This window comes from Thermobia domestica, chromosome 3, assembly GCF_964235325.1.
Source record: "Thermobia domestica chromosome 3, izTheDome1.hap1.1, whole genome shotgun sequence".
NCBI lineage: Eukaryota > Metazoa > Arthropoda > Insecta > Zygentoma > Lepismatidae > Thermobia > Thermobia domestica.
The window spans coordinates 65,383,763-65,411,405 of record NC_137456.1 but is presented as its reverse complement, the minus strand read 5'-3'; the positions used below and the strand labels follow the sequence as shown (position 1 = coordinate 65,411,405).

At 31.7% G+C, this 27,643-nt stretch overlaps 1 protein-coding gene across 12 annotated transcripts in view; it reads right to left on the bottom strand.

The window, feature by feature from the left end:
- The window catches only part of wupA (troponin wings up A), a 113,402-nt gene that overhangs the window by 13,499 nt on the left and 72,260 nt on the right, over nucleotides 1–27,643 (bottom strand). For 8 of the 12 annotated variants that reach the window (XM_081751012.1, XM_081751011.1, XM_081751010.1 and 5 more), the window contains one exon: nucleotides 22,295–22,333. In XM_081751012.1, the coding sequence (XP_081607138.1) occupies nucleotides 22,295–22,333 (39 nt within the window). Of the gene's footprint in view, nucleotides 1–22,240; nucleotides 26,742–27,643 lie in introns of those variants that run through there. The other 4 variants (XM_081751019.1, XM_081751018.1, XM_081751017.1 and 1 more) reach the window with 1 other exon arrangement.

The following is a 27,643-nucleotide window of genomic DNA, read 5'->3' as shown; positions in this document are numbered from 1 at the left end:
TGTGTGTGCAGATTAAGTTGCGGTTAACCATCATATTGTTATGGTAAGTTTTGAAAAAGCAGTTGACAAATTTCCAATTAATAATTTCAAAAACAGAAAAGAAAGAAATGGTTCTCTGTAATTAATGTTTATGCGTTTGAAGATATCTGGTATGTACATTTAAAATACTCTGCAAATATACTGTAGTTATGCATTGAATTTTCTATATTTTAATTCTTCACAATTACTAAATATAGAATAAATCATCGCTAGCATTCCGAGAACATGCCAACTAGTTAAGGGACAATGATAGTGTTATTGTGATTAATTATACTACGACTACACTTTAAGATATACGATGAGCGATACATGTATTATAAATATAAGGCTAATGATTATGCAATAAGATTATTATAATGATGACGTAGGCTACGTTGAAATAAACAAACTATGAATATGGCATAGATTTGAAAATAATATGACGTATAGGAATAAATTTAAAACAAATAATGCTTAATCGAATACGAAATGAATATGAATATACAGAGTGTCCACAAAAATACTACCATATTTTAAAGTGGTATTACGCCGCTTTGGATAATCACATTTAAATGAAATTGGTCACATTTGAAAGAAAAATTCAAGTATTTTGTGCATGTTAATAATGGACAACAATGTCAATAACACAGAAAAAGAATCATGTTTACTTTTTGATTAGTCCATATGGGTTCACTGTTGGATATTTAACCGGCAGTTGCTGTTTCTGTTGGAGGTCACTTGGGAAGCTTTTATGTTTCTGTACTGTTATGCCATAATATGCTAACATCATTTTTTTCTTTCATTGTGTTGTATTGCTATTAAAGAATACGTTTCAAGGGGCTACGGCCACCACAAAAGAACGAAGTTGGTGTGTTTTGGAATCTCACAGCACGCAGATTCTGGTGCAGGTTCAGCGTGCTTTTAGGCGAAGGTTTCAACATGAGGCTTCTACTCACACGTTAATTTTGAAGTGGTCCCGTGATTTTGTGGATCGTAACTGCGTATGTCATCAAAGGAAAGGTCATTCAGAGAGACCATCTGTCAATGAAGGAATTGTGGAACAAGTACGGGAGGCATTTATACGTAGCTCTAAGAAGTCTGTGCGTAGAGCTAGTCAGCAGTTGAACATCACTAAATCTACAATATCTAAAAATCCTGCATACGCGACTGAAGTTTTACTCCTACAAATTGCAATTAGAACATAAGTTGAAACCTGATGACACTGTAAAACGATTAGATTTCAGTGAACATTTTATGGTACTAATCGTCTTGATGTCTGCATCGCCATTTGTGGGGCCCACATTCAATGTCTATGAGATATAGTAAAAGATATTTCAGTTTTTCTTTCAAATGTGACCAATTTCATTTAAATACGATTATCCAAAGCGACGTAATACCACTTTAAAATATGATAGTATTTTTATGGACACACTGTATATTAATATAAAATAATCACGAATAATAAACTACTGCGACTCTAATCATGTTACTTTTGTAGATGCCTTAACTGTTCGCTATCTTGAACTCATCTTTGTTTAAATTTCTATATTGGTTAATCCTATTAGTGTGAATTATTTTATCTCTTTTCATAACTGATTCATTGTGTATGCATAGATATCTAAAACATAGTTTTTTTTTTTATTTTATGAATGTGCATTATTTCATATCATTCCTATCCTTTGTTTTCATATGTATTATATTAACCTATGTGTCATTTTATTGCTTTTACTAACCTCTTGATATATCTTGTCTTGCACGGTATCAGTTTATATTTTCTGATATAAAACTATCTATATCGATAGTTTTGTATCTATAAACTGTGTTCTTGGCAAAGAGAGTGTGTTGCAAGAAGGCAGTTTAGAAAAACTATCTAAAACTTATGCTTATTATTTATAGTCCGAATTTGATTTGAAAATCAACAAATACATTTTAAAAATCTGCCTACTGTCTAAGCTGACAGTTTTAATCAGTTTCGGATTTTTTTTAAAAAAAAAAAGCAAGGTAAAGGTGATTAATTAGTACCAGACACCTAACTCGGCTTTTATTGCATATATATATATATATATATATATATATATATATATATATATATATATATATATATATATATATATATACATGTGTGTGTGTGTATCAAAGCACGACAATTTGCTACAATATAGGGTTAGTTTAAAATCATGTTCCTGGTTTAAGTGATATCCACACTCCTACAGTCAAACATTGTCGTAACTAACGACGATACAAATTCATGATTCTTATTGAAACCTCTTAAAAAATGATGCGGGGTGATATCTAAGATATGTAGTGACCCAAGGAATCGTTTTTGATCTCCTGCAGCTGCACAGCCAATCCATCGTTGACGTAATTTGTTATGGGCAGCGGGGAGAGAGAAATGAAGGAAATATATACAAAATGAGAGAAATTGAGGAAAATATAACTGAAAACTATCATAAATATAACAAAAAATATATTAATAATATTATATTCAGCAGATAAGTATAAAATTCTTTCATAATAGAAGATAAAGAATGTCAATAAGTTGTAAAGATAAAATATTTCGCCATAACAATTACAAACAGAGGGTTTAAAAAAGATACTATTAAAGAAAGAATAGAAGGCAACAAAGTAGATTATACAAACATAACAACTTCTGAAAATACTTAAATGAAGGGAAACAATAATTAAAATCTACAAAATATTAATATGAGAATGGTAACATGTGGATAAGAAGTATGGTACCTCACAAAAGAAAATGAAAAAATTTATTAAAACAATAGCAAACGTTATGAACCAATTAAAGAACAAGAAACATAGAGATCCTGAAGTCATGAAAATATTATATAGTATAGAACATAAATATAATGAAATTTGTAAAGTCACAATGAGTAAGATGGCTAGAATATGTATTGAAGATATAAACCAACAGACTGCTACGGAAAATAACGTAAAAAAGGCCGAACAAGAACCGTATGGCTAGATGGTTTTACAACAAACTTGGAAACACTAGAGGTTCGAAGTTGGATGCAGAAATGCAGAAATAAAACAGATCAAAGAATAATAGTAGAAGAGGTCAAAGCCCACCCGATGCTACCGCATTGGGTGGTGAAGTAAGGTAGAGAGTGATTTTTGAGTTCCATGCTAGCCAACGCAACATCTCTGCAGGTGCTGTCATTATCTCCATTCTGCTGTAAGTTAAAATCATTACTGTCTTTCTAGAGATATGGGACTTCCTTCTGCAGAATGTGTCAGCATGTATAGATATGTAATAACCATTACAATTGCTTCTCAAAAGAAAGGGGTCTATAAATTTTTCAATGTGACAGTTAGTTTTTATGAATCGCATTTATATTCCAAACCTACTTTGGATTCTTCAGATCCTGAATCCCTATGTCACGCCTGTTAGTTACCAAGAATAGTTATTTCATTACTGAAACATCAATTTTGCCATGAACCCATTATTCTTCTCTATTACATACAGAAAGGCGTTCGCAAGTTAAATCTGATTTATTCAGAGCTTGCAATAACGTTAGTCCTTATAATTTCATTACCAGACATTTCCACTGAACTCGTCATAGAGACTTCCGTGAAGTAACTAGTTTTTGGCTTGCTCAGTGTGTGGACTTCTAATGACTTGTTATGAAGCTCCACTGTTTTTTTTCTTTTTTCTCCCTTATTTATTTTTTATTTTATTTATTTATTTTTTGCCAATGTACGGTTCATCTATTTTCGTTTGCAAAGTCAGTCAGTACTAGGAATTAGGATAAATTACTTTCCCGGAAAATGGATCGGTTTCATTTTTTTTAACGAAAAAGCCGTTGATTAGCTGTGAAAGATTAAAAAAAAAATGAAAATCAATACTAACTGTACGGTTTAAGGAACCCGAGAACTCATTGTCACAAAACTTCACCATTGGATTCTTTTTTGTGTCAAATCAATTCGTGATGGGTTGTTCATACCCCCCCCCCCCTCTCTAGGTCCTGTTTTCTATTATTCTATCATCATCTTCTTTGTTTACCCAAATTTCTCTCTCTCGTAGGCTTCCCGATTAGGACTCTCTCTCTCTCTCTCTCTCTCTCTCTCTCTCTCTATATATATATATATATATATATATATATATATATATATATATATATATAGATATAGATATAGATATTCTGCGTATATTACCTATAAATGTAACATGCCCTGCCCATCTTAGGCAACTTGACTTCATTATTTCTATAATATTCGGTAACGATTGTAAAGTTCAGTGTTGCTCAGCTATCTACATTCATTCGTTCGTTCATCTCTTTTCGCGACAAATATTTTTCTCAAAAATTTTGTTTGCGAAAATCCTTACGTATTCTTCCTTGCAGGATTATGATTTTAAAATTCTACTTCTTCGATATCAAAAATTGCAATAATAAAAGAGTTTGTCGAAATAGAAACACGAATTATTCACCATTAATCTTTTTTTATTTTTCGTAATTGCTTCTTTGCCTTCGTTCTTATTTCTTAGCGCCACATCTAGATGTTTAAAATTGTTCACATTATATATACTGTTGTTATTCATACTATCTTGGTTCGTTACTATAAACTTCATCTTTTTAACATTCACACTATTATTAATATTGATTACGATGTTTCCGTAAATATTGTATCGGCAAGCTATTATAAACTTCATCTTATCTACATCACGTCGAGTCCGATTTCTTTACGCGCAGAAGGACATCTACAGCGTCTTATACATGTATGCAAGAAACTTATTCTAGTAGTACGTTGCTAATTTTGATTTTCCTAATTCAAATTCTAGAAGGAATTTAAAAAGTAGTGTGGACGAGACATCTCCTTGCTTCAGATCTTTATCAACCCAGATAGAATCAGCCTGCTTCTTTCCTATTCGCATTTTATCGTACTTTTTGTTTTACTAAGCCATAACTTCATAACCTTACAATTTGGAAATTGCGAATTCTTCAGAGATATTCTGTATTCTATCTTATTCAAAATAGAAAAGAAAGAAAAGAAATGGATTATAGGCTTTCTTAGAGTTACGAATAATTGCTGAGATATATCATGGTATTCACAGTTTTTTTTTTCTTGTTTCTATCTGTACGATTTTTGTTACAGTTTCAAGGACCTAACGTCCTCTTCATCAGACACTGAGATCTCTTTTCTGATGAAGAGGACGTTAGGTCCTTGAAACTGTAACAAAAATCGTATAGTTATTAAATAATTCATTTTGTTCTGGTCAGAAAAATGTGTTTTAAAATGTTATTGTGATTATCCAGAACCATGGAGTTTATTTATTTCTATCTGATGTAAAATGATTCAGTGTTGATCTATTACGTCTGGTTATCTATCATTTCAACTCCATATTAGGTTAACTGTATTTCAAAAAATGTTGGACAAGAGCTTACAGCGGAGTGGCAATAGTAATATTTTATCTTTCTTAAATAGAGTCAGAGTTTCTCTGATGTTTCATAGGTCATAGAGTTAGTTAGTAATATATACAATATATCGTATACGCATTCCATCAAATAGCCCGGTTGCTGTGAACCAAACCTACGTAACCAGCAGAAGCCACAACTAATAAAATTTGAATATTTTTATGATGCTTCAAAAGAAATTATTGTTGATAGATCAATGCTGAGTGAATATCAAAGTTGGTGCTGAGAGATGACGCAGCTTAATACTCGGTAAAGAAGGTAGGAGCTCGATTGAAGAGGAGCTTGACTCAGAGAGAGCTTAGCGTTTGGCAGAGGAGCACAGTGCTCAGAAGAGAAGCTTGATCTCTTAGTGAAAGAGTTGAAGGCTTGAAGTTGAAGATTTTGTAGTAGTAAAAAATTCAAGCAATAAAATAAGGGAGCAAGTGTTTTGAAGCATCAAGTCAAATAATATTTTGAAAGGCAACATACTTAGGAGTGCTGCTAGACAGAAGCCCGTGCGTTGTTGATTACCTCCACTTTTTTGAGGAGTATATATTTTATATTAGATGTTCTTTTGAGATATATTATAGTTGTTTTGAGTAAAGAGGAATATCTTTAGTATGACATGTGGATTTTGAATAAATTAGGTAATAGTACAGGAAATTTTATTTTATTTTATTTTTTTAGAAAAGTATCTTAACAATATTTAATTAAAATGGCTCGTTTTGCATTAGTAAATCGCCTGGAACATAATCAACTTCCGAGACTTTTAAAAATAAAATTTCTTACTACATGACTCAGTTTCTAAAAGCAAAGATTTTTAATCCGTGATTCTCCGGTATGCACTTCATTTTCTTTTATTTCTGCAGGTTATCGAATTACCACTTCCATCTAGCTAGAATATTTTCAGTATCAGCCAGGATACTTTTGTTTTCCTTCTGAATCATATTCAATCTGGACAGATATATTTCCTGAACCTACTTACGCGTTTACACAAATTTCTTATGATTCTCTTTTCGTTATTTTCTTCGGTTACGGCAAGCTTATTTTCATGAATTCTTGCTCCTAAAAGTACGAGTTGCTTCGCATTTAGTATTCTCGTAGTCTAAAAGTACGAGCAGCTTCGCATATACTATTCTCGCACTGTAAACACGTGAGTTGCTTTGCATTTATTATTCTAGAATCCTAAAAGTACCAGTAGATTTGCATTTACTATTCTCTCTGAATGCTATACATTCTAGCCTATGTGCAACTTAAATAAAAATAAATCTAACCAAACACTTTCTTCTTTTTTTACTAATTTCTGTTACAGTTTCGACAATATTTCATTCGGCAATTTCGGCGAAGAAGGCAAAGATACATTACCGAAACTGTAATGCAAATTAGGAACAAGTGTTTGCTTTGGTCAGATCCTATTTTTGTTAAAGTTACTATTCTTGTATCACAAAAAGTGCAAAATAGCTTCGCATTTATATTCTCATATTCTGAAAGCACGAGTAACTTCATATTTACTATTCTTGTAGCCTAAAAGTACAAGTAGCTTCGTATCTTTCCGTGTTTACAGTGTTAGGATCATGAAGTCATTGTAATCTATCCTCTTTTCATTGTTCATTCAAACTGTTATGGAAAGCAAATATTGTTCTGTGATGTCTGTATACTGTGGTTTTGTGGTGATCGATCGTGGAAGTTTACAGACTTGATATATATATATATATATATATATATATATATATTGTGTATTCACTGTGTTGGTTGTTGGTTGTCACTTGTTTTTAGTAAAAACAAAAGGTAGTAGCGCCTTGACAACAAAATTGACTGCAAGCATATTATACGTTGCTTTTTGTATCCTATATAAAACTTTTGTAGCTTGTTGGTTGCTATTAAATACTATTAAAACGTCCTTCACATTTAAATCCATGATCCAACAGGTTATGGGCCCAGCGTGCGTGGTAATGTGAAGGTGTAGTTCCGGTTTTTCTTTTGAGACTGCTTGTTTTCTGGTGGTGTGCCATTCCCAAAGGAACTGTTTGGTGACTGTTCAAGTGGAGTGATTTTCGTTTTGATACGAGGATGGCAGATTTAAAAATCCAAATAGACAAGTTGACGAATGCAGAAAACTGGAGCAAGTGGAAGCAACAAATGTTGCTTCTGTTCAAATGCCATGGACTGGTCGATATTGTTACCGATAAAGTCAAGCAAACGACATACGTGGCTGAAATGGAATCAGAGGATGTGTTGGCAAAATACAGGAAGGAACTTGGTGACTTTGAGAAAAACGATGCACATGCTCAGTTGCTGATAACGAACGCTTTATCAGATAATGTGTATAATATGCTAGGTGTTGTGCAATCCGCGAATGATGCGTGGCAGCGGTTGTTATCTATTTATGAACAAAGTTCAGGTCATCGTCTTGATAGACTGGCGGAAAATTTTTTGGCGCGAAAAAGGATCCTACCGTGAGTATGTTAGAACACATTTCAGTTGTGCAAAGAGACTTGCACGATTTGAGTGACGAAATGAAAAGACAGTTCGATGTAGCATTACCGGAACAACTTTTGTTGTTGCGTATCACATCAACGTTACCGGCTGAGTACAACTACTTTCGTCAGGTGCGGGAGGCTACGGTTCTTAAAGATAGAACGATGGATCAGTTAGTAGAACGACTACGAATGGCTGAAATACATGACTCGGTTGGGAAAGATTCGTCTGCTGCGTTCATGTCCAAGTCAACTTTATGGAAACATTCCGGTAAACGTGATAAGTCCAAGAAAGACAGTACAAGTGCCATAGAATGTTTTAGATGCGATAAGGTGGGACATTACAAACGAAATTGCCTTAGTGTGAAGTCTGTGAAGCAAACCAAGACTGAACTTGCTTCAAGTCAAGACAAGGAGGGTTCGGCATTTGTGTGTTCTGCTTTTATGCGCGGTATACGGAACATTGATCGAGATCGGTGGATTAACGACAGCGGAGCGACAGTACATATGACGGCTAACCGGGATTACTTTTCAACCTACGCAGACTTTGCTGTCCCGAAGAATGTGGAGATGACAAACGGTATGGCAATGAAGGTTGTAGGTCATGGGACTGTAAACGTTGAAATGTTAATCAATGGAAAGTGGGTAACTAATTACCTAGAGGATGTGTGGCATGTACCGGAGATTGAACTTAACCTATTTTCGCAGTCGGTTTCACTGTACAAGGGCTATGAGTGGTTTACAAGTGCGAAAGAAATACAGTGTAACAAAAATGGACAAGTAGTTATTACTGGACAGGCAATCGACGGTTTGATGGTTCTGAATATGCGTGTAAATCCATCAGAAACACCGGGAAAAGTGTTCATAGGTCGTGTATGAGAATCGTTACAATTGTATCACGAACGCTTGGGTCATCAAAACAAGCGTCACGTTTTAAGTGTTCTAAAATTGCATGGCATTGATGTTAAAGATGGTGAAGATGTATTCTGTGAAGGGTGTGTTTATGGGAAACAACACAGAAGCAGCTTTAGTTCTTGTAAAGACAAAACTAAGGTACCAGGTCAAGTAACAAGTGCAGATGTGTGTGGACCTATGTCAGAAAAGTCGCTACGGGGTGCCAAATATTTCGTGTGTTTCAAGGATGACTACACAAAGTTTCGGCGAGTATTCTTCCTACAACGCAAATATGAAGCTGATAAACTGAAACAGTTTCTAGCAGAAGTTGATCAGGTAGGGCATAAAGTGAAACAGTTCGTATCGGACGGTGGTAGAGAATTTGATAACAAGAAAGTACGGAGAATTCTCGAGCAACGTGGAATTGAAGTACGGATGTTAATGCCGTACAAACCAGAACAAAATGGTGCAGCGGAGCGCGAAAATCGCACGTTAGTAGAATGTGCTAGGTCGATGTTACACTCGAAAGATCTACCAATCAAACTTTGGGCTGAGGCGGTAAACACCTCGGCATATGTACTTAACAGAACGGGTCCAACAACAGTTGCAACGAAAAGTCTGTATGAACTTTGGTATGGTAAAGACAGGCCTAATATAAATCATTTAAAAGTGTTTGGAGAAGATTGTTATGTGCACGTTCCGAAACAAAAACGTCAAAAATGGGATCGAAAAAGTGTCAAGGGAGTGCTAATTGGCTACTGTGGAGATAGAGATGGTTATCGTATTTTTGTACCGTCGTCAAATAAAATATTATTAAGTCATGATGTTAAATTTGTGCCAGAAAAGAGTTTTGAACCCAGAAAAGCGGGTACCGGTAGTTAATCAACTACATTGGACATCAAACACGAGGTTTCTGCTCATGAGGAAGTTGCTGAAGACGGAAGCTCAGTAACTAATGAATCACAGGAAAATGGAAGTCAGAAAAGTAACATGAAACTTCGTGACCGAGAGACGATCAGAAGACCATCCTACTTTAACGAGTACGTAATGATGGCTGCTGTAAATGACAACCTTCCAAATTCATATGAGAGAGCCATGAATTCTCGTGATAGCAAATTCTGGAAAACAGCTATGAATGAAGAAATGACTTCACTGCACGAAAATGATGTTTGGGATTTAATTGAAAACAAAAAGGTAGTGGACTGTCGTTGGGTGCTGCGTGAAAACCAAAGCTGACGGTAGCACTGCCCGTTACAAAGCCAGACTTGTGGCAAAGGGTTACGTCCAAAAGCCAGGTGTTGACTACGACGAGACTTTCAGCCCTGTTGCACGGTACGATACAGTGCGGACAGTGCTAAGTGTTGTTGCAAACGAGGGTCTTAAGCTTGAACAGTTTGACGTAAAAACAGCCTTTCTATACGGCGAATTGGAAGATGAAGTGTACATGAGACAACCAGATGGTTACGATGGCGGTACCGGTAGGGTTTGTAAGTTAAAGCGTAGGCTGTATGGACTGAAACAGGCACCTAGATGCTGGAATGCACGGTTTGTACGGTTCTTAAAACAGTGTGGCTTAAAAGCATAGGATGCTGATTCGTGTCTCTTTATACGTGAAAAAGATGGACAGAAGTTGTTGGTAACCATATATGTAGACGATGGATTGATTGCAGGGACTGATGGTAAACACATTAAGGAATTTCTAATGAACCTCAAACGTGAATTCAAAATTACAGTTGGTTCCTTGGATAGCTTCTTAGGAATGCAAATTAAGAGGGAAAATGACAGGTGAATCTTTCTGCACCAAAGCAACTATACCAAGAAGATTCTTGAGCGTTTTCGGATGAATGAAGCCAATAAAGTTGCAGTGTCTATGGTTAAAGAGGAAGTTGTAGATGATGAGGAGAACATTTCCGGTATAGTACTTTTTCGGGAAGCCGTAGGAAGCCTGATGTACCTAGCAATAGCTACAAGACCGGATATTGCTTATGCTGTGGCTAAAGTTTCGCAGAAGTTAGAAAAACCTACAAAAACTGATTGGGAAGCTGTGAAACGAATAATGAAGTATCTACGAGTTACAACGAACTATGGCCTGTTTTACTGGTACAGATATAAATCTGGAGTTCTCGAAGCATACACCGACGCTGATTTTGCTGGGGACAGCAGGACAAAATGTTCGACGTCTGGGATGGTGTGTAAGTACAGCGGTGCAGTGATTACGTGGCTGAGTCAAAAGCAAAAGTGTGTAATGCTCTCAACCACAGAAGCAGAATTTGTGGCTGCCAGTGAAGGCGCAAAGGAAGTGATTTGGTTGATGCGTATGTTGAGTGAGATTTCTGTGATCAGCAAAATTCCAACACCCTTGATTGATAATGCAAGTGCATAAAGATGCAATGAACGTGTGCGAAAGACAGTAAAAAAAAAAAAAAAAAAAAAAAAAAAAAAAAAAAAAAAGTCTTATTGAGAGGAATATTGTTCTGTGATGTCTGTATACTGTGGTTTTGTGGTGACCGATCGTGGAAGTTTACAGACACACACACACACACACACACATATATATATATATATATATAGTGAATTCGCTGTGTTGGTTGTCACTTGTTTTTAGTAAAAACAAAAGGTAGTAGCGCCTTGACAACAAAATTGACTGCAAGCATATTATACGTTCTTTTTTGTATCCTATATAAAACTTTTATAGCTTGTTGATTGCTATTAAATACTATTAAAACGTCCTTCACATTTAAATCCATGTCCCAATACAAACATCTATATCCGTCATCGAATTACGATTAACGCTTCTTGGTCCTGACATTTCACACACTTGTCTATTGCTCTTTACAAGAAGAAAAATGCTTTATGCTCCCGCTAGTCACTATTTTTCTTAGTTTACCAAACCTAAGCATGCATGGACAACTATTACAAAACAAGAAGTGCAGAATAAATTTTTAGGAATGATTTTCGGACACAAATTTCTCCCAACAAGAGAGACTCATAGATTCACTACCAGTGATATAATGTTAAAATTTTTTTGTGGATATACGCTTAACCTGTTTTAAGACTAGAGTCTGTGCCCACTAAGAAATTTAGGGCACATATTCATGTCCCACTTCTTCCCCATCCCGCGAGTTCTCTCATAATTATGATTAACATAATTATTTTATCCCCTCCCCTATTTTCTGACTACACCACTTCTGGAAACAAATAATTTAATATTTCAGAAGTGTTGTACACCAAGCAGTATGTTGTATTTGTATTAATCTGTGAGAAATTTAAGCTGACCACTCTTTATTCGCTGAAATGTACACCATATGACCGGCCAGAGTCCTTGATTGGATCTTGCAACGTAGAGTTTAGCATTCAGTATACAGAGATGAAGCCAATTGTAGGAGAGACATAACAATGAAGCCATATTGTTTTCAGTTTTCTGTAATTACATATAATTGAAATATTGATGAAATCAACTCACCAATAGAAAAAAAATTTACTAAACTAAACTTCGTGGCTCTATAGTTTATGAAAGACTATGGCCAGGCAGATGATTCACGTTCAACTTTATGATGCATGGTCAGCGCACTAGTTATTATTTCTTGCGGTTTTCTGGAACAAAGTTCACTGCCTCTTAGTTCAGGTTTATCCCAAAATGTCTCATAATGCTGGATCAACACTGGAAAAATTTTATTGCTGCCACCGGCAATAGAACCAAAGACAATGCACAGCAAAGTCACGCGTGTTAACGATTCGGCTAAACAGGAATATTAAAAAAAAATCCTCTTCGAATTGGTTCTAGGCTGAAGATGGAAGCAGGGACTTTCGAAAGCGCTACTTAGAAGAATACTTTGATTTTATGCAATGAGTACTAGCCTTTTGCTTACATTTCTTTCTAAACATTATTACCGCTCGCAATACTGTGATATATAACGGGAGTATATGTTCAATCTACAGCGTGTACCTAGCTATTAGGCAACCTTAAAGTGAGTATATACAGAACTATAAAAAAAGGTACTTCGTATATTCCCGTATTACTCACGTTACATTCTTGCTCATTATATTTTGTTGAAATGTCATTTAGACTAAGACTGTATATCTAACTCACGTGTCCTTTGCTTTTAGTATTTTGTAGATATGTTGCAGAAATATGAGGATAATGAAAATTGATCTAATCTAACCTGATGTCGTCATACAATTATTATTCCAAGTTAAAGATAATAACAAGGATAAGGGTAAATGAAAGATAAATGAATAACTAGGAAACGTTTTCTATTTCTTTCGCTCTTGTATTGACTAGAATAATGGAATGAACACAAACTTTTTATAATAAAACAGAGTAAATAACCAACTTGATCCAAATCCGGAAGGAATAACTAACAGTTTCGTTTCGCTTCAAAATAGAATAGATATAGAATACAGTAATAACTTAACAAAAGAACATTCTGTGTATTTCAATCAAAGAAAGTTGAAAAATAAAATAAAAATCATTAATCTCAAGATCAGCAAAATAAACGAAGAATTCCTAATATATAAACTAGATGATTTCTGCATTAAGACGAATAGATTAATGGGAGATTGTAAAGGACGGTAATGTCTTATTTTACGGCAATTCGTCTATATGAGAAGATATGTATGGTGATGACGAAGATGTAGATTTAGACATTTTGACATAGACAAACATAGACAGAAAACATAAACAACTCGTATCTGAACTAACTTCATTAAACAAAGTTAAAATTTAAGGTTAGTCAAATTTTTAAAAAAAATATTAAAAAAAGATTATACACGAAAACATTATATATTTTAAAAAAAGATTATACACAAAATATTGAAGAAGAAAATGGAAGCAGAATTAAAAAATCAGAGACCAAAAATTAAAAACAAAATAATTAATGGTTAAAGTAAAAGAACGATGAACTAAAATAACTTTATTTACTATAAGAGAATGTTGTCATTTAGGGATAGTGCATTGAAATATCACAAGACAAAAAAAAAAAAAAAAAAAAGTTAAAATCTCAAAATAATATTTGGAATATGGGGCAATAAAGAGTTTTTCTTTGAGAAATCACTAGCAGATAAGTAGATTGATATGATAAAATGATAAAATAAAAGATTAGAGAAATAAGTAATTAGAAATAAACATTAAAACAAACAAACAGGATACAAGATTTAAAAAGAAAGAATTTTCATTTTCATATTTTGTGGCAATCGAGAAGACTTTATTAGAAGATTTGGAGTGTCTTCTTCAGATTTCTATATTTTAATGGAAGAAATTATTAACATTTATAGAAGTACATTTATAGAAATTCAATAGTATATTAGGTCAAACAAATTGAAAGAAGACAAGAAAAGAAAGAAAGAAAGAAAGTGACTTAAAAAATAGAAATGAAGTTTCCAGACACCACGATATTAAAATGAAATGAAATATTTCAGTTTAACGTTCCACCATTATGCCCTTTAGGCTAAGGGATACGATGATTAAGGCAAGTGAATGATAATGGATGAAATGGTGGAATGAGAAAGTGGGAAGAAGCCAGAATACCCAGAGAAAATCCACGGACATGATGTTGTCCACCACCAACTTACTTGGTCATGAATCGAACCAGGGACCCCACGCACCAGAGGTAAGCGTTCTACCACTGAGTCACCGTTCTCCCACAATATTAGTTATTACGAAGAGTTACTGCAAATGTATTCTGTATTAATGATGTTAATTTATAAATAGAAGTTTCTAAAGAAGTATTACGAAGAAAATAAGTTGTAGAAAGGTTTGATTCATAATTATATAGAAATTAACTTACGAAACAGGCTACGTACATTGTGAAAAAGATCAAATAAAAGTTCGAAATCAACTGCTTTTATTCTGTATTTAACAATTTTGTAAATAGTAGCCTTTCGTGCCATTATACAATTTATAAAATTACGTATAATTATTCCTAAAATGTTATAATTAGAGAGGAATAAAATGAATCAAGAGATATTTCCTACTCATTTAGAAAGTAAAATGTGGATAGTAAATTCAGTTAATTATTTTATTTATCCGAAGTGCATAGTTGAAAAAAATGAAAAAGGAACATACTGAAATACGAGAAAACAAACAAACAAACAAAAAAAACTATGATTTTTGGTTAAAATATGAGAATAAGTAGAACAGATATAAGTTCAATATGATGATTATCTTGAATTTACTGTTTCAAAGAATGATGAAATTAATTATTTTCAGATAAATATGTAAAATACCTTAAAATATTGTTCATGATGAATAATATCAATAAAGTTACAAATTTACGAATGATGGAATGAAAAGTTCAATATGTTGATGATCTTAAAATTACTGTTTTAAAGAATGATAAAATGAATTATTTTCAGATAAACATGTAAAATACCTTAAAATATTGTTCATGATGAATAATATCAATAAAGCTACAAATTTACAAATGATGGAATGGATATCAGAAGATCATAAAAAAACAAAAACAAGTGAAAGTTATTATTAAAAAATATTGACAACTAGAGGAATAATGCAACAAATATAATAAAGAGATAACATTGCATTCTAGAAAATGAATTTTAGCTTATTTATGATCTCAGAGAAATCATTATGGAATTGTTTAGAAATACAGGAAATAATTATTTAGAAACAAAAACCCCATGAGAGGTACTATAGAGTGATAATATTGATGAAAATCAATGACAATAAATTTGTGAATATTTGAAAATATAGAGGTTAAGAAGTACGTTAAGACACTGCAGGCAGTGATGCAATTGCATGTGAAAAAGTAGTGCTGAAGTGCAAGAAAGCTACAAAGCTCAGAGGCCAAGAACAATGTTCAAGAAATGAAGAGAAGTTTCAAAATGTCATACATATAGTAACATAGTAGCAATATAAGAATTATTAAAATTAAGTTCTAGTGTGCAAAGGAAGAATATAACTAATTTAGAATTTAATTTAATAGAGATAACAAATTTGATTTTTAGAAAGGTTTACGACTCTAAACCTTAGAAGAGAAACATTGTATAATATTCTTAGAGAATTTGGGATACCAAAAAAGCTGGTTTGATTAATTAAGGTATGTTTAAATGAATCACAAAGTAAAGTCCTGGTAGGAAAATTCTTGTTCATGAGCTTTCACACCGAGAATGGCTGGAAACAAGGAGAAGCGTTGTCGCCATTATTATTTGACTTTGTCCTGGAGTGCGCTATAAGGAAAATTAAAGATAGCAATCACGGCCTAGAGCTGAATAGTATTCACTAGGTAATGGAATGCTGATGATAGAGGATGATAGGAAAACAATAGAAAGAAATGCAGAGATCGTATTAGAAATGCTTGCAGGGACATGGGTTTAGATGTAAATGCAGAGAAAACTAAATACATGGAAGTTCGTCGGGATCGTAACTCTACATATTATGGATGCTTGAAAATATCAAATAATACTTTCGATAAAGTATATACTTTCAAATATCTAGGATTAATATTAAGACCAAAACGTCCATTAGGAATACATAGACGCAAATATCAGGATAATATGGATCTCGCAGAAATAGGAATACAAAGTAGAAACTGGATCCAGTTGGCTAAGAATAGAAGTCGATGGAGAGGTTTTGTGAATGCGGCATTGAACCTCCGGGTTCCATAGGCCATAGAGTTAGTTAGATAGAGATAACAAACTAACAAAGGGTTTTATTTAAACTTTTAGAGAAACATGTAAGAAGAATTCAATAAATAGAAGCAAAGTGGCGAGTTTGCAAGTAAAACAGAAGGAAATTGCATATAAGACCTAATGAAGTTAAAGAAAAAAATTTTTGAAATTAGTGGAATATTAAGGTTATTAAATTAATAAAATTAGAAGATAAAATGATAACTGACAGATAAACAAAGATAAAATTAATATTGAAAGAAGGGATTTGAGATAAAGAAAGAGATAAAAAGGACATTAGAAAATAAATCCGTATTAAATAAGTGGAAAATGGAAGTACGCTGTACGTACAATAAAAAATTAAAATTTGTGTTGCAGTGGAGAAGACAGATTTCAAATAAGCTCTGACAATTTGTCGTAATAAATAATTTGTGAATTGCTAAGTTTATATAATAAATATTGCACGTAGATACATAATTGAAATTAAAAGGTAAATGATGACACTGAAGAAAACATTTGAATTAAATTATAAATTTTAGAAAACACGACGTGACCTCCCAACTGTAAGAGTAAAGTAACGGTCTTTTAAACACTTTTAGGTATTAACCTACTCAAGATAAAAAGCATTGACGCTTGTATGTTAAGCCTGTCTCAGACGGGACTGAAGTAAGGCTGCGATTCACTATCTAAAATTCACGACCTTACTTAACGATCGTGTGAGAAGTAACTTGCCCCTAGTTCAGGTTGAAATTTTCTGCTGTCCTTATTTGGGTCCTGACTTGGAAGAAATAGAAGCAGTTTCTATTTTCATCTGTACTTGCATACAACTACCAATCAGAAAAGAGTAGCGCCTGACGACATTCAACTTTATTTCTCACTGTAATTTCAAAACAATGCTGCCTGGACAAGAGAAGCACAAACAGTATTAATAGTCATACGAAAAATATGATTTTTTGTAGCACGATTTATATTATTTAAAAAATGCAAGAATAAAGACCTTAGAGGAGGTATGCAGTGAAGGTATCCGCCCGAACACTACAGCTGTGAACAAATGTAATTACATCATTGTATACCAAAAAAATGTAACATGTTAAAAAATGCGTGCAGATTTACTTTTGGCGCACCACTCGAAATAATTGTTCAAAAATTAGAATTCTTTCACTAATTACCTTCTTATTGTTTTCTAAATGATTTATGCTGGGCTACATGAAAATATCCACATAGCATAGTTAAAATTTAAGGGGGTATCATAAGCAATTGTTGAAAAATTAGAATTCTTTTACGATTTGCGTATAAATACAGCGTCCGGATGCATGCATAAACACTACAGCCCAAAAAGCACAAAACAACCTGCGCTAGGTCGCCACTAAAAAGCACGAATGCTATCTAACCGAGTCATAGCAGAGCGAAACTGTAGAGCCCGAGAGCTAGCGAGGTGGTGCGTCAGAAGGGAGAAGGCGCGTCAGCAAAGGTGAGTATCCGCATAAGCGAGGGTAGTGAAAACAAGTGGGTTTTGACAATGATACGAGTTTCAATAGCATTTGTCATGGTTTCATACTAGTAGCGTTCCACTTGTAAACAAAATACAACTTCTGTAAACTGCAGAAATTCATCGCCGGTGGAAAATAGTTTCTATATAGACATCTTTCATATAAACTCATTTACTTTATCCGTCGTTAAGCACTTGTAATAATTTTAGACTAGTAATCCTACACTTCTAAACATAAAATTCAGATGTGATGCGCCAAGAACAGAAACAATGAGAGTTAATTGTCATCAGTGCTATGTGGCTTTTGTGAAATTTTAGGGAACAGTTCTACAATGCTGGCACAATACAAAAATTCCAGGTGTAGTGCATGAGATGGGTTCACGGTGGGTATAAGTTTACTTTATGGGCTATGTAGGCATTTTTTGTGGGTACTGAGCTGAGAGGATGCACTCAGTACCTATACTAGAAAATTGCTCTTTCTCCTTTATTTTAGCATTCCGCGCCTGATAACTGCCCCATTTACATATTTGAACAAGCCATTTGATTTTCAGTTTTACAATCTGGTGAATCCAAGGATCTACAGACCATTTTTCAGCTGATACAGACTCCCTCATGTTTTTAGATTTTTCGTAAGTCATCGCAGAAAGTTGAAAAATGTTCTGCTTTGGGGGTACCATATCGTCTTACATGAACCTATTAGAATACTATACTAAAGCAAATTAAAAAAAAAATTGTAATTAAGAAAAGAACTTAATAAAAATAGACGAACAAAACATCAAAAATACGTAAACTCAAGCGAATACATTAAATTAAACAAAATTAAACACATTAATGCATGAAATAGTAAAATTGTAAGTTAACATTAAAACTTAATATTAAAAACTTATTATTGTGAAACATAATACTTGAATATGAGACCCATAGGACTTGATTAAAATGTGAAAAAATCAAAATTCACCGATTCCTACTTGGTGCACATATCTCAAGTAAGAAAAAATAAAATATTGTAGAAAATTAAAAATGAAAAAGTGAAAATGTTTTGTGATAGATTCTGACTACGTATGTAATTAGCTCTTGAATGGAAGAATAGAGAAGTGTTTTAAAGCTAAGAAAGCCAAGTGCATGTAGAAAGTATTAAATAAAAGCAACACGAGGATAAAATCATATTTGAAACACACTCGCAACGTAAATAAGTCCTATTAAGAATTTTGATATGAAAATAATTTGAATGGAAAACATTTTTCGCCATGCAGTATTATCAATAGTACTCACAATAGTTCACAAGCCACACCTATGAGCAAGAAAGTATCTTTTCCTGTACGATACATAAGTAAATAAAAATGCCCATTTTTAATATTTTTATCCTTGATCTACCTGTTTAAGTAATATCTTCTTAATATTTCACTGTAATTTAATTGTAGAGAAAGATTTCTTTTTTTTAAAAAAAAAAAAACTTGATATTTATATGGCAAATACACAAGTGAACAATTTCCATTTGCAATCTTCTTAAAACGTCGCATTCAACACAGAATTCATAAAATACTCTGCTCATCTTAAATGTTAGGGTTATTTCGCCGAGAACTGAGGTGAAGAAAAGCATGATATGAAATGAACAATTTATTCATTTCATGTTAAACATAACACATCCTTTCTAGAATGGTATGGTACCATGTTCCCACATCAGTCACAATTAGTCTGTTAAGAATTGTTTTCTTAAGTTTTGGGAACTTTTCGATTTTGTTTGTGGCTTCTTTATGCTTGTATAACATAGAAATAATTCACTTCGTTACCATAATTTTTGAAACAAATGTATCTTTTATTATTGCTTCGCTTTTTAAAGTATATTAATGGTTAAGTGCAGAATATCTGCCCATCCTGTTCTCTAACTTTTTGTCAAACCTTAGAAAATATTTGTTTTAGTTCTAAGAATACTTACCGAGACCATTATAATAGGGATGTTAGAAAAAGATAGTCCAATTATTTTCTGAACACGACTGTACATTGTGTTCTTCTTCTTTTTAAAGTAAATTTCCTTTAAATCAACGATCATGTTTTACAATACTCCAAAACTGTCTTGTTTTCTTCTAGTAATAAGTACTTACCTTTGCTATTTGTTAGTGTATTTTATTACATAAATGTAGGAAAAAGAAGAATAAAATATAATTTTATGCACCATCAAACCAACATCGAAAAAAAGAATATGTGAGTAGAATTTTCTTTGCATATGCCAACAAAATTTTATCATACTAAAAATTCATTGAGACGAAAAAAGTCAGTAGTAAAAAAAATATTCATTACCAAAACAAAACCATAATTATAACATGGGATAGGGAAACGAATTGCAACGAAGAATTTATTTTAGAAACTTTTTTTGTTACCATTATTTAAATTTTAAAAATGCGATTTTCTCATGCGAAATTTAGGGGTAATCATACACAAGAAAATTTATATATAAAAAGAGAAATTTTCAATCTTAAACCACCATTGAGAACAAAAACATATCAAGTTACACCCATTTCACATTAAACAAGGTCGTAACAAATTATGAAAATAACATAAGAATGACATTTACATAGATAAATTTTCAGTGTTTATCTATAATTGACCTGATATTGCAACACAATTCAATATTTATATATCTATATCGGTTTGAAGGTATTGATAACTGATAATTACTTGTACTATATTAAAAATGGCATATTTACATGTTTTGCATAGCATATATACGTATATAAAACATTAAAAATGTCTTTGTTTAATTATCTTTTTAAATATACACTACTACTACACTATCATGGAGTTCAAGTAGTGAATTCATTTCACTGAATGGCATATGTAAGATATAGCGTGTGTGAAAAATCGGGTGTTTCCTCACTGATCATATAATACTGCACTCCTAGTTAAACAATATTTTATATTCGAGTTATTGTTGTTAATAATAATCCAAGCCACATAAACTAAAATATTTGAGACATATGATGTAATAAGAAGTAAGAAGATATTACTTTCTTCATTAATTATAAGAGTTTGTTTCATTATTTTAATATATTACTCAAATTTATTCCACTCTAATCCACATTAAATACTTGATATTATCAACAAGCAAAAGTAAGGCAACCAGTCATTAACTAATTTATATCTTAGCTGAAAAGGCACTTGAAACTAATCTTGTATGCAAAACTTATTTATAATGATACATCTACTATTCTAAACCTATTTTCTATTGATCATTTCTGTAAGTTTAGTTTATGATTTCTTTTAAAGAAAAGCATTAAATTCTTTTAAATCCAGATTGTGCAAAATATACAGGTCAATTATAAGCACATATCTCGAGAGGAAAAAACGAAAACACTATTACACGAGTTAACCCAACACATGAATTTGGTTAAGAATGGAAACAGGGATTGGAGATCAACAGATAAGAAAACGATGAACATAACAAGGAAAGATCATATTTAAAAATACTTTTTATTGTTCTTTTCATACAGAGACAAAAAATATTAACCATTTTTTGAACGTATTTGCATTTTCACATTAGGTTCGTCACATATAAAATGAGTACAAAGGTTTTCACATTTATGAAGGGTGTGTGTGTAATATGTGTTGCTTGTAATGATAATTTGTGTATTTGTTTTCACTTGCTTTTAATTCTTTTCTTACATCGCTGTTAAAAAGACACAAGTCAGGTTGATTTTCCCCCCACAATTTCTTAACCAGGCATGTGCAGGTATTGAACAAAACACATAATTACACAGAAGACATACCCCTTACATAATCAAGAAGAAATTAACATACATATGATGAATACATGACGCCGCTTAGTAAACACAAAATTTTGATAACACAGAATGTACAAGGATTATTAAGATTGACTTTCTTCGACGAATAATGAAAACTGACTCAAGCAATATGCAAGATAATATGCAGATATTTTTTCTTTTCTTTTTTTTCAAAGTCAATGTTCATTCCAACAAAACATTGCAAACAATGCAATAGATATTTTATTTTAAAGAAAAAACCTTTTTTTATAAAGATGGAAACTCATTCGACGAAAAATCGTACAAAGAAAACCATGCAAGCATTCTTGAGAAACAATGATAACACATAACACCATTTTCAAGAAAACTTTCTTCTCTTATATCATTTGCAAGCTGTTATTTTGATATGACCTTGTCAAAAAAATCTTGCATACCCTTACGTCTTTTAACTTTTCTCTCTAATATAATTTCTGAGAAGATCCAGTACTTACTCTTTGTATCATAATGTAGAAAAAAAAAAGAAAGTAGTATATAATAAATTTTGAAAATGCAAATTGTTTTCAAAACGTGTATATAATATTTTGTTTTTAGAAATTATGCTTCTACAGCTTCCCCTTCCCCTTCCTTTACCTTCTTTACATCAGGAGCCTTAGACCATTCTGGCTTTTTCTGGAAGAGAAAAACAAAAGAACATCGTAAGAAAATATTTATCCTAAAATATTCTAACGTTTATTGATTCAGTTTTCTAAAGTAATAGTAACAACAACAAAGAGTATATATTTACAACAAGCATTAGTATTTCTAAACTACTCGGTTTTCATTTAGTTAAAATGCTCCTAACATTAAGTAATAGGAGTTATTTTTACAGGTAAATGGTATTATTCTTCTACTCACTTATGCAGCGCATAAGTTAAGGTAAATTATGTCCTGTTTTTTAAAAAATTATAATGTATATATATATTAGAAGCTTTCTACATAGTGGCGGAACTTCCATTTCAAACCTTCCCTGCAAAAATACTTTTTATTATCTCTTCTTCACGTATTATTTTTTCAGAATTTCATTTTCTATTTGTCCATTAAATACGCATTAAGCTCGAAAATTGACTAGTTGTAACATAGAAAAACAAACTGAATAGAGTGTCATTTTTACTGTATTTGATGTACAGTCCATATAACAAGAAATCTTCTTTACGCGGGAATCATATAATGTTCTCATAGTAGCTCTTTGTGCGATTTTTCTTCAACCCCTTTTATCCAGTAGCGAAAGAGCAAAATATTCCAATTTTACACATACATTTCAACTTTATGTATATTTTGAATTGATTCATTAACTCATTACATATTAGATATAAGGCTTGAATTTCAAGTTGAAACAGAAGATAACATTTTTCACTATTCTCAAATTTGAATCGATACATTAACTATCAGGCGCAATAACTACTAAGAGAATCGCATAAGACACTTATTCAAAACCAGATATAGAAACTTTTAACGAATAGTTTCTAAAATTGATCTCCTTTTCTCCTAATATTTTGATGTAACTATGAATTACCTACAGCTCGACCGCAAGTTAGTTGATACCTGAGACGCTGAAATTACTTGAATTTACAGGCTTTATTATAAGCTAACACGACTTTACAATTATTGATCTAGAATAAATAATTTTCAGCTATTTTCATCCGCATAGTATTTCTACCTATAGTCCTAACTCTGTGAGCTATGAAATAATAGCGATTGAGCTACACTATATTTTTTTTGAACAATAATATTTCAATATTTTAAGTTAGAAAAACATTTGCTCATATTAGTCATTCGTTTTTAATTTAAAGATAACTCAGAAGCAAGCTTTTCACACACATGATCATGACCGTTTATCTTTAAGTATTCCTCTCCCCTATGGCCGCAAAAGTTGCGAGGTCACTAGTTCCGCCACTGTTTCTACTATAGGGTTCATTATCTACTTTTATATCAGGTATTGATTAATTGTGTTAATTTAAGTTTGTTGATATGTAAGTTACTTGTTTTCTTTTAAATAATAACTTAATTAAATGTTACCAGTAGCAGAAAGAACATATTTCTATCAAATGTACGGAATATTGTGTATTTTGCAATGTACACTTTGAAGAGGAAAACATAAGAATGTAGATTATCTACCATATAATGGATTTGTGTAAATTTGATGAATAAACATAGTTTAGATAGGAAGAAAAGAAAAAGCGACAAAAATTGTATAGAAAACGCCCTTTAACGTAGAAACAAAAGTTGGGATTTGAATAATGTGAAAAAGAAAGGAACGTAAGCTTATAGAAAGACTATTGAAAGACAACGTAAATACAAAAAAAATTTTTTGGAAAAGAATTGAAACCAATTTTTTCGCTTGATGACCCATTAATATAGTCAATTGTGTTACGAATGACACAAACTTTTATGTGTTTTGGCACTATATTCTTCGAATCTCCGGTATGTTGGAGATCAGTCCAAATACCAGATTTTATATTACACCTTCAGGTACTTAACCCGAGAACTACCAAGCGGGTCCATTGGACCCGTGATTATACTTTTCAATATTTTTATTCTCTTCATGAAAGTTAATTTGTTGCGCTGTATTTGTTTTTTCATACAATAAAACAATGTGAAAATCTCATAAAATTACTCCATATCCTCGATTCTTAATTAGGGTCCATTGGACCCGAATGGTAGAACATGTGTGTAAAAATGTATGGTAGTTGCAGGGTTAAACAGGTTTTCTTTATTGAGTTAGTAATTGTATGCATATAGAAAGATAAGCCTAATCCAATATACTATTTTTGAATCCTCCGATAAGGTAATTATTACAATCTTTTATTACTGTACTGACCAAAAATTATAATAATAATAATAATAGAATCTTATGAAAGGAAAAAAGAAGAGAACAACGAATCTATCTGTGTTTGAATAATGTTATTTGTATAGTAATAAAAATAGTAATATTATTATACATAAAAATGAAACTGTAGATTCTCCAACTATTATTTCATAAATACATAATTTTGTACAGGATATAAACAAACTTATCAAATAGGAGATGGACGGTATCTCCATATTACAACAAATGCGTTAAATATGTAAAAGTTTTGCATTATTTCATACAATATTCTTTGTATATTATGTTTAAGATAATTTTTCCCTATTTACAATATTTCTCAGTATAAAGAGAAAGGAAAAACATCAATAGATTTGAAAACAAAAAAAGGGGAACCTAATCTTCTCCGTGGTTTGTTGGCCACGTGTCACACTTTCCCTGAGTAATACAAAAATGTCAAGGAAACTAACAAATGCATTTAATAATAGTAATAATAACAATAGTAGTGAAAATGGAATGAAAAATACTACCGTACATTTCTACAGGAAGTCTTTTTAAATAGTTTATCGCAACGATGTTAATAAATTGAAAAATCATATCTAAATTGCTCATATAATATTCTCTATTTTATTCCAAATATTTGCTTGCGAACTGTAAATATGATGTATAACATTTGATAGAATATGTTCTTTCTTAGACTGATACTTATATTACAATATAAGCTTAGAGCTTTTCTTTTTTTGAAACAAATATCGTTAGTGTATTCCTATACTAAGCTATCTAATTTCGCTTTAGTTATTTAAGCGACACTGTGAATAAAGCTAAAAGTAATAGTGCTAAAAAAGGAAGCATAATGTAGTGTTAAACAAAATGGCGAGATGGAAATTAAAAAAAGTTATAAATGCTAAGACAAAAATATCATAGATCAATATTATAAGAGACCAATTAAATATCTACGACAAAATATTGTCTCTATATAAATTATATATGTGTATATATTGATTGTATATTTATTTTACAAATTTATTAAACTCTGTCTTTGTAGATATTGACAGAATGTATAGATGGTTTTCTGTTGTTGAAATCAAATAAGTAAAAAGTGTTTTCTTTCCCTGCTGCCACATAGAACAACACACCACAAAAGCACATAGAACATAGAGCAAACAAGGACAAGGGTTAGTAGCGAAGGGCATTAAAATAAGAGTTTAAGCATAACACATATTCATTTTAGCGTTCTCACCTCTGTGTTTCCGAAAGGAAGAATGTATCTCCTTAGTCGATATTCACCAGGATTTTTTATATTTTTTTATATATATATATTACTATAATGAACTTTTGTTTACCTTATAATTTTGTGATATAATTTTCATGATTTCTCTTTTTTAAACCATATTTTATGTTAAGATAATTTATTATTATTATTTTATAGTTATTACTATTTAAAAAATCAACTTCAAGTAATAAGAACCATAAAAGATGCAAATGATTTCAAAATATACAAAATTTAAACTTCATTTCTATAAAACTTCCAGGTTATACTTTCGTTAAAATATTGATAATAGGAAAAACAAAAATTAAAAAAGAGAAAGAAAACTTAGTTCATGTTCCACATTATTGAAAATCAATTCATTACTTAAGCAAATAGAACAGGTGGATTAATTTGAAAGAAAAATATTGGTGAGAAAAGGTGGAAAAAATATTAAAATGCAAAAACCACACTTGCTATACTTTAAATGCTAAGTAAAAAGAGATGATAGATAAAAGCAAAATTTTGTTTGTTTTTGATTTAAAAAACTAAAAAAAAAATTGACATTGACACCAACAACAAACAAGGGTAGATAATTGGGAAGGTTTCGGAAAAGACTAAAATATTTGTTTCATAAATAAGTCAAAGTTTATTTTCAATTTTGTTCAGAAAACTTAATGATTTCAAAACTCATATTACTTTTGGATGTAAATTAAATTATATAAATGTAATTTTTTATCGTTATCATAAAAAATGGAGTTATAGATGTAGTAATAGTACATATCAATGGAAAATTATATTTCGTTTTGTTATAAATTGTAAAGAATAACAAAAGAAAATATCAATCATATTTTGTATTTCAAGAAAATATATGTATTATAATAATAATAATAATTGATATTTCTTTTTTTTTTTTTTTTTTTTTACAATCACATTAGGATGAAATGTCTCTATTTCTTCTGCCATTCGGCCTTCTTGGAGTCCTTGGGCTGTGAAAGAGGACAAGTACAGACACTTAGACAGCGACAGTTGGAGAGAAAATATAGGAGATCTAGTCTAAAAAAATGACTTTGGAAAAGGAAATTGTGTTGTGCTCCGCCCAGGGTTTTTTTTTTAAGTAAAGGAAAATTACTACTACCTATTTCTGATTATTAGGTATGATTTTCGGGTAAAAATTTGGTTAATTATTTGTTAAAATTTCTTATGTTGAGATAAAATGAATCAATTTCATATCTGTATTTTGATATTTCGTCGTCTCCTTTGCAGACTTTTACGAAGTACAGGAAAAGAATTAAAAGAAGAATTTTTTTTATGAAACATAAAATATTTCATTTTAACCAACAGTGGTTTCAAGAGAAGAAAGTTTTATTTTTATATAACCTCGTAAATACGTTGCCATATACACAAATTATTATCACTATTATGAAAAGACGCGCACAGAAAATTTTATATAAGTTAAAAAGTAAAATATTTGTAACTTCGTGACTTCAAAAAAAGCAATTGCTTATGCAGTAGTTGTTATCAATGGTTAGGGAAAAGGTATGGAACTCTGAGAATTTAAAAAAATATAGTAATCCAGAAATAAAAAGAATTCCAACGTACCAGGACGCAGAGAAACCAGTAGTTTGCCATAATGCAAACACTTTTATTTAGTGTGATGCGTTGTAATTTTATTTTTACATTCTATAATTTTTTTAGTTCTTCACACAGAACTCTATTATTACCTTTCCAAACTTTTTTTTTTTAAATTTTTAATCTTTACTTGGAAACTGATTGTCTCAGAAGCAGTTGAAATGTCAGTGTAATAACTTTTCTTCATTCCATGAAATTATCTTTGTTTACTATTCAATTTTGGAAAAATTCTTCATGTTAGACAAACATGCATAGGTAC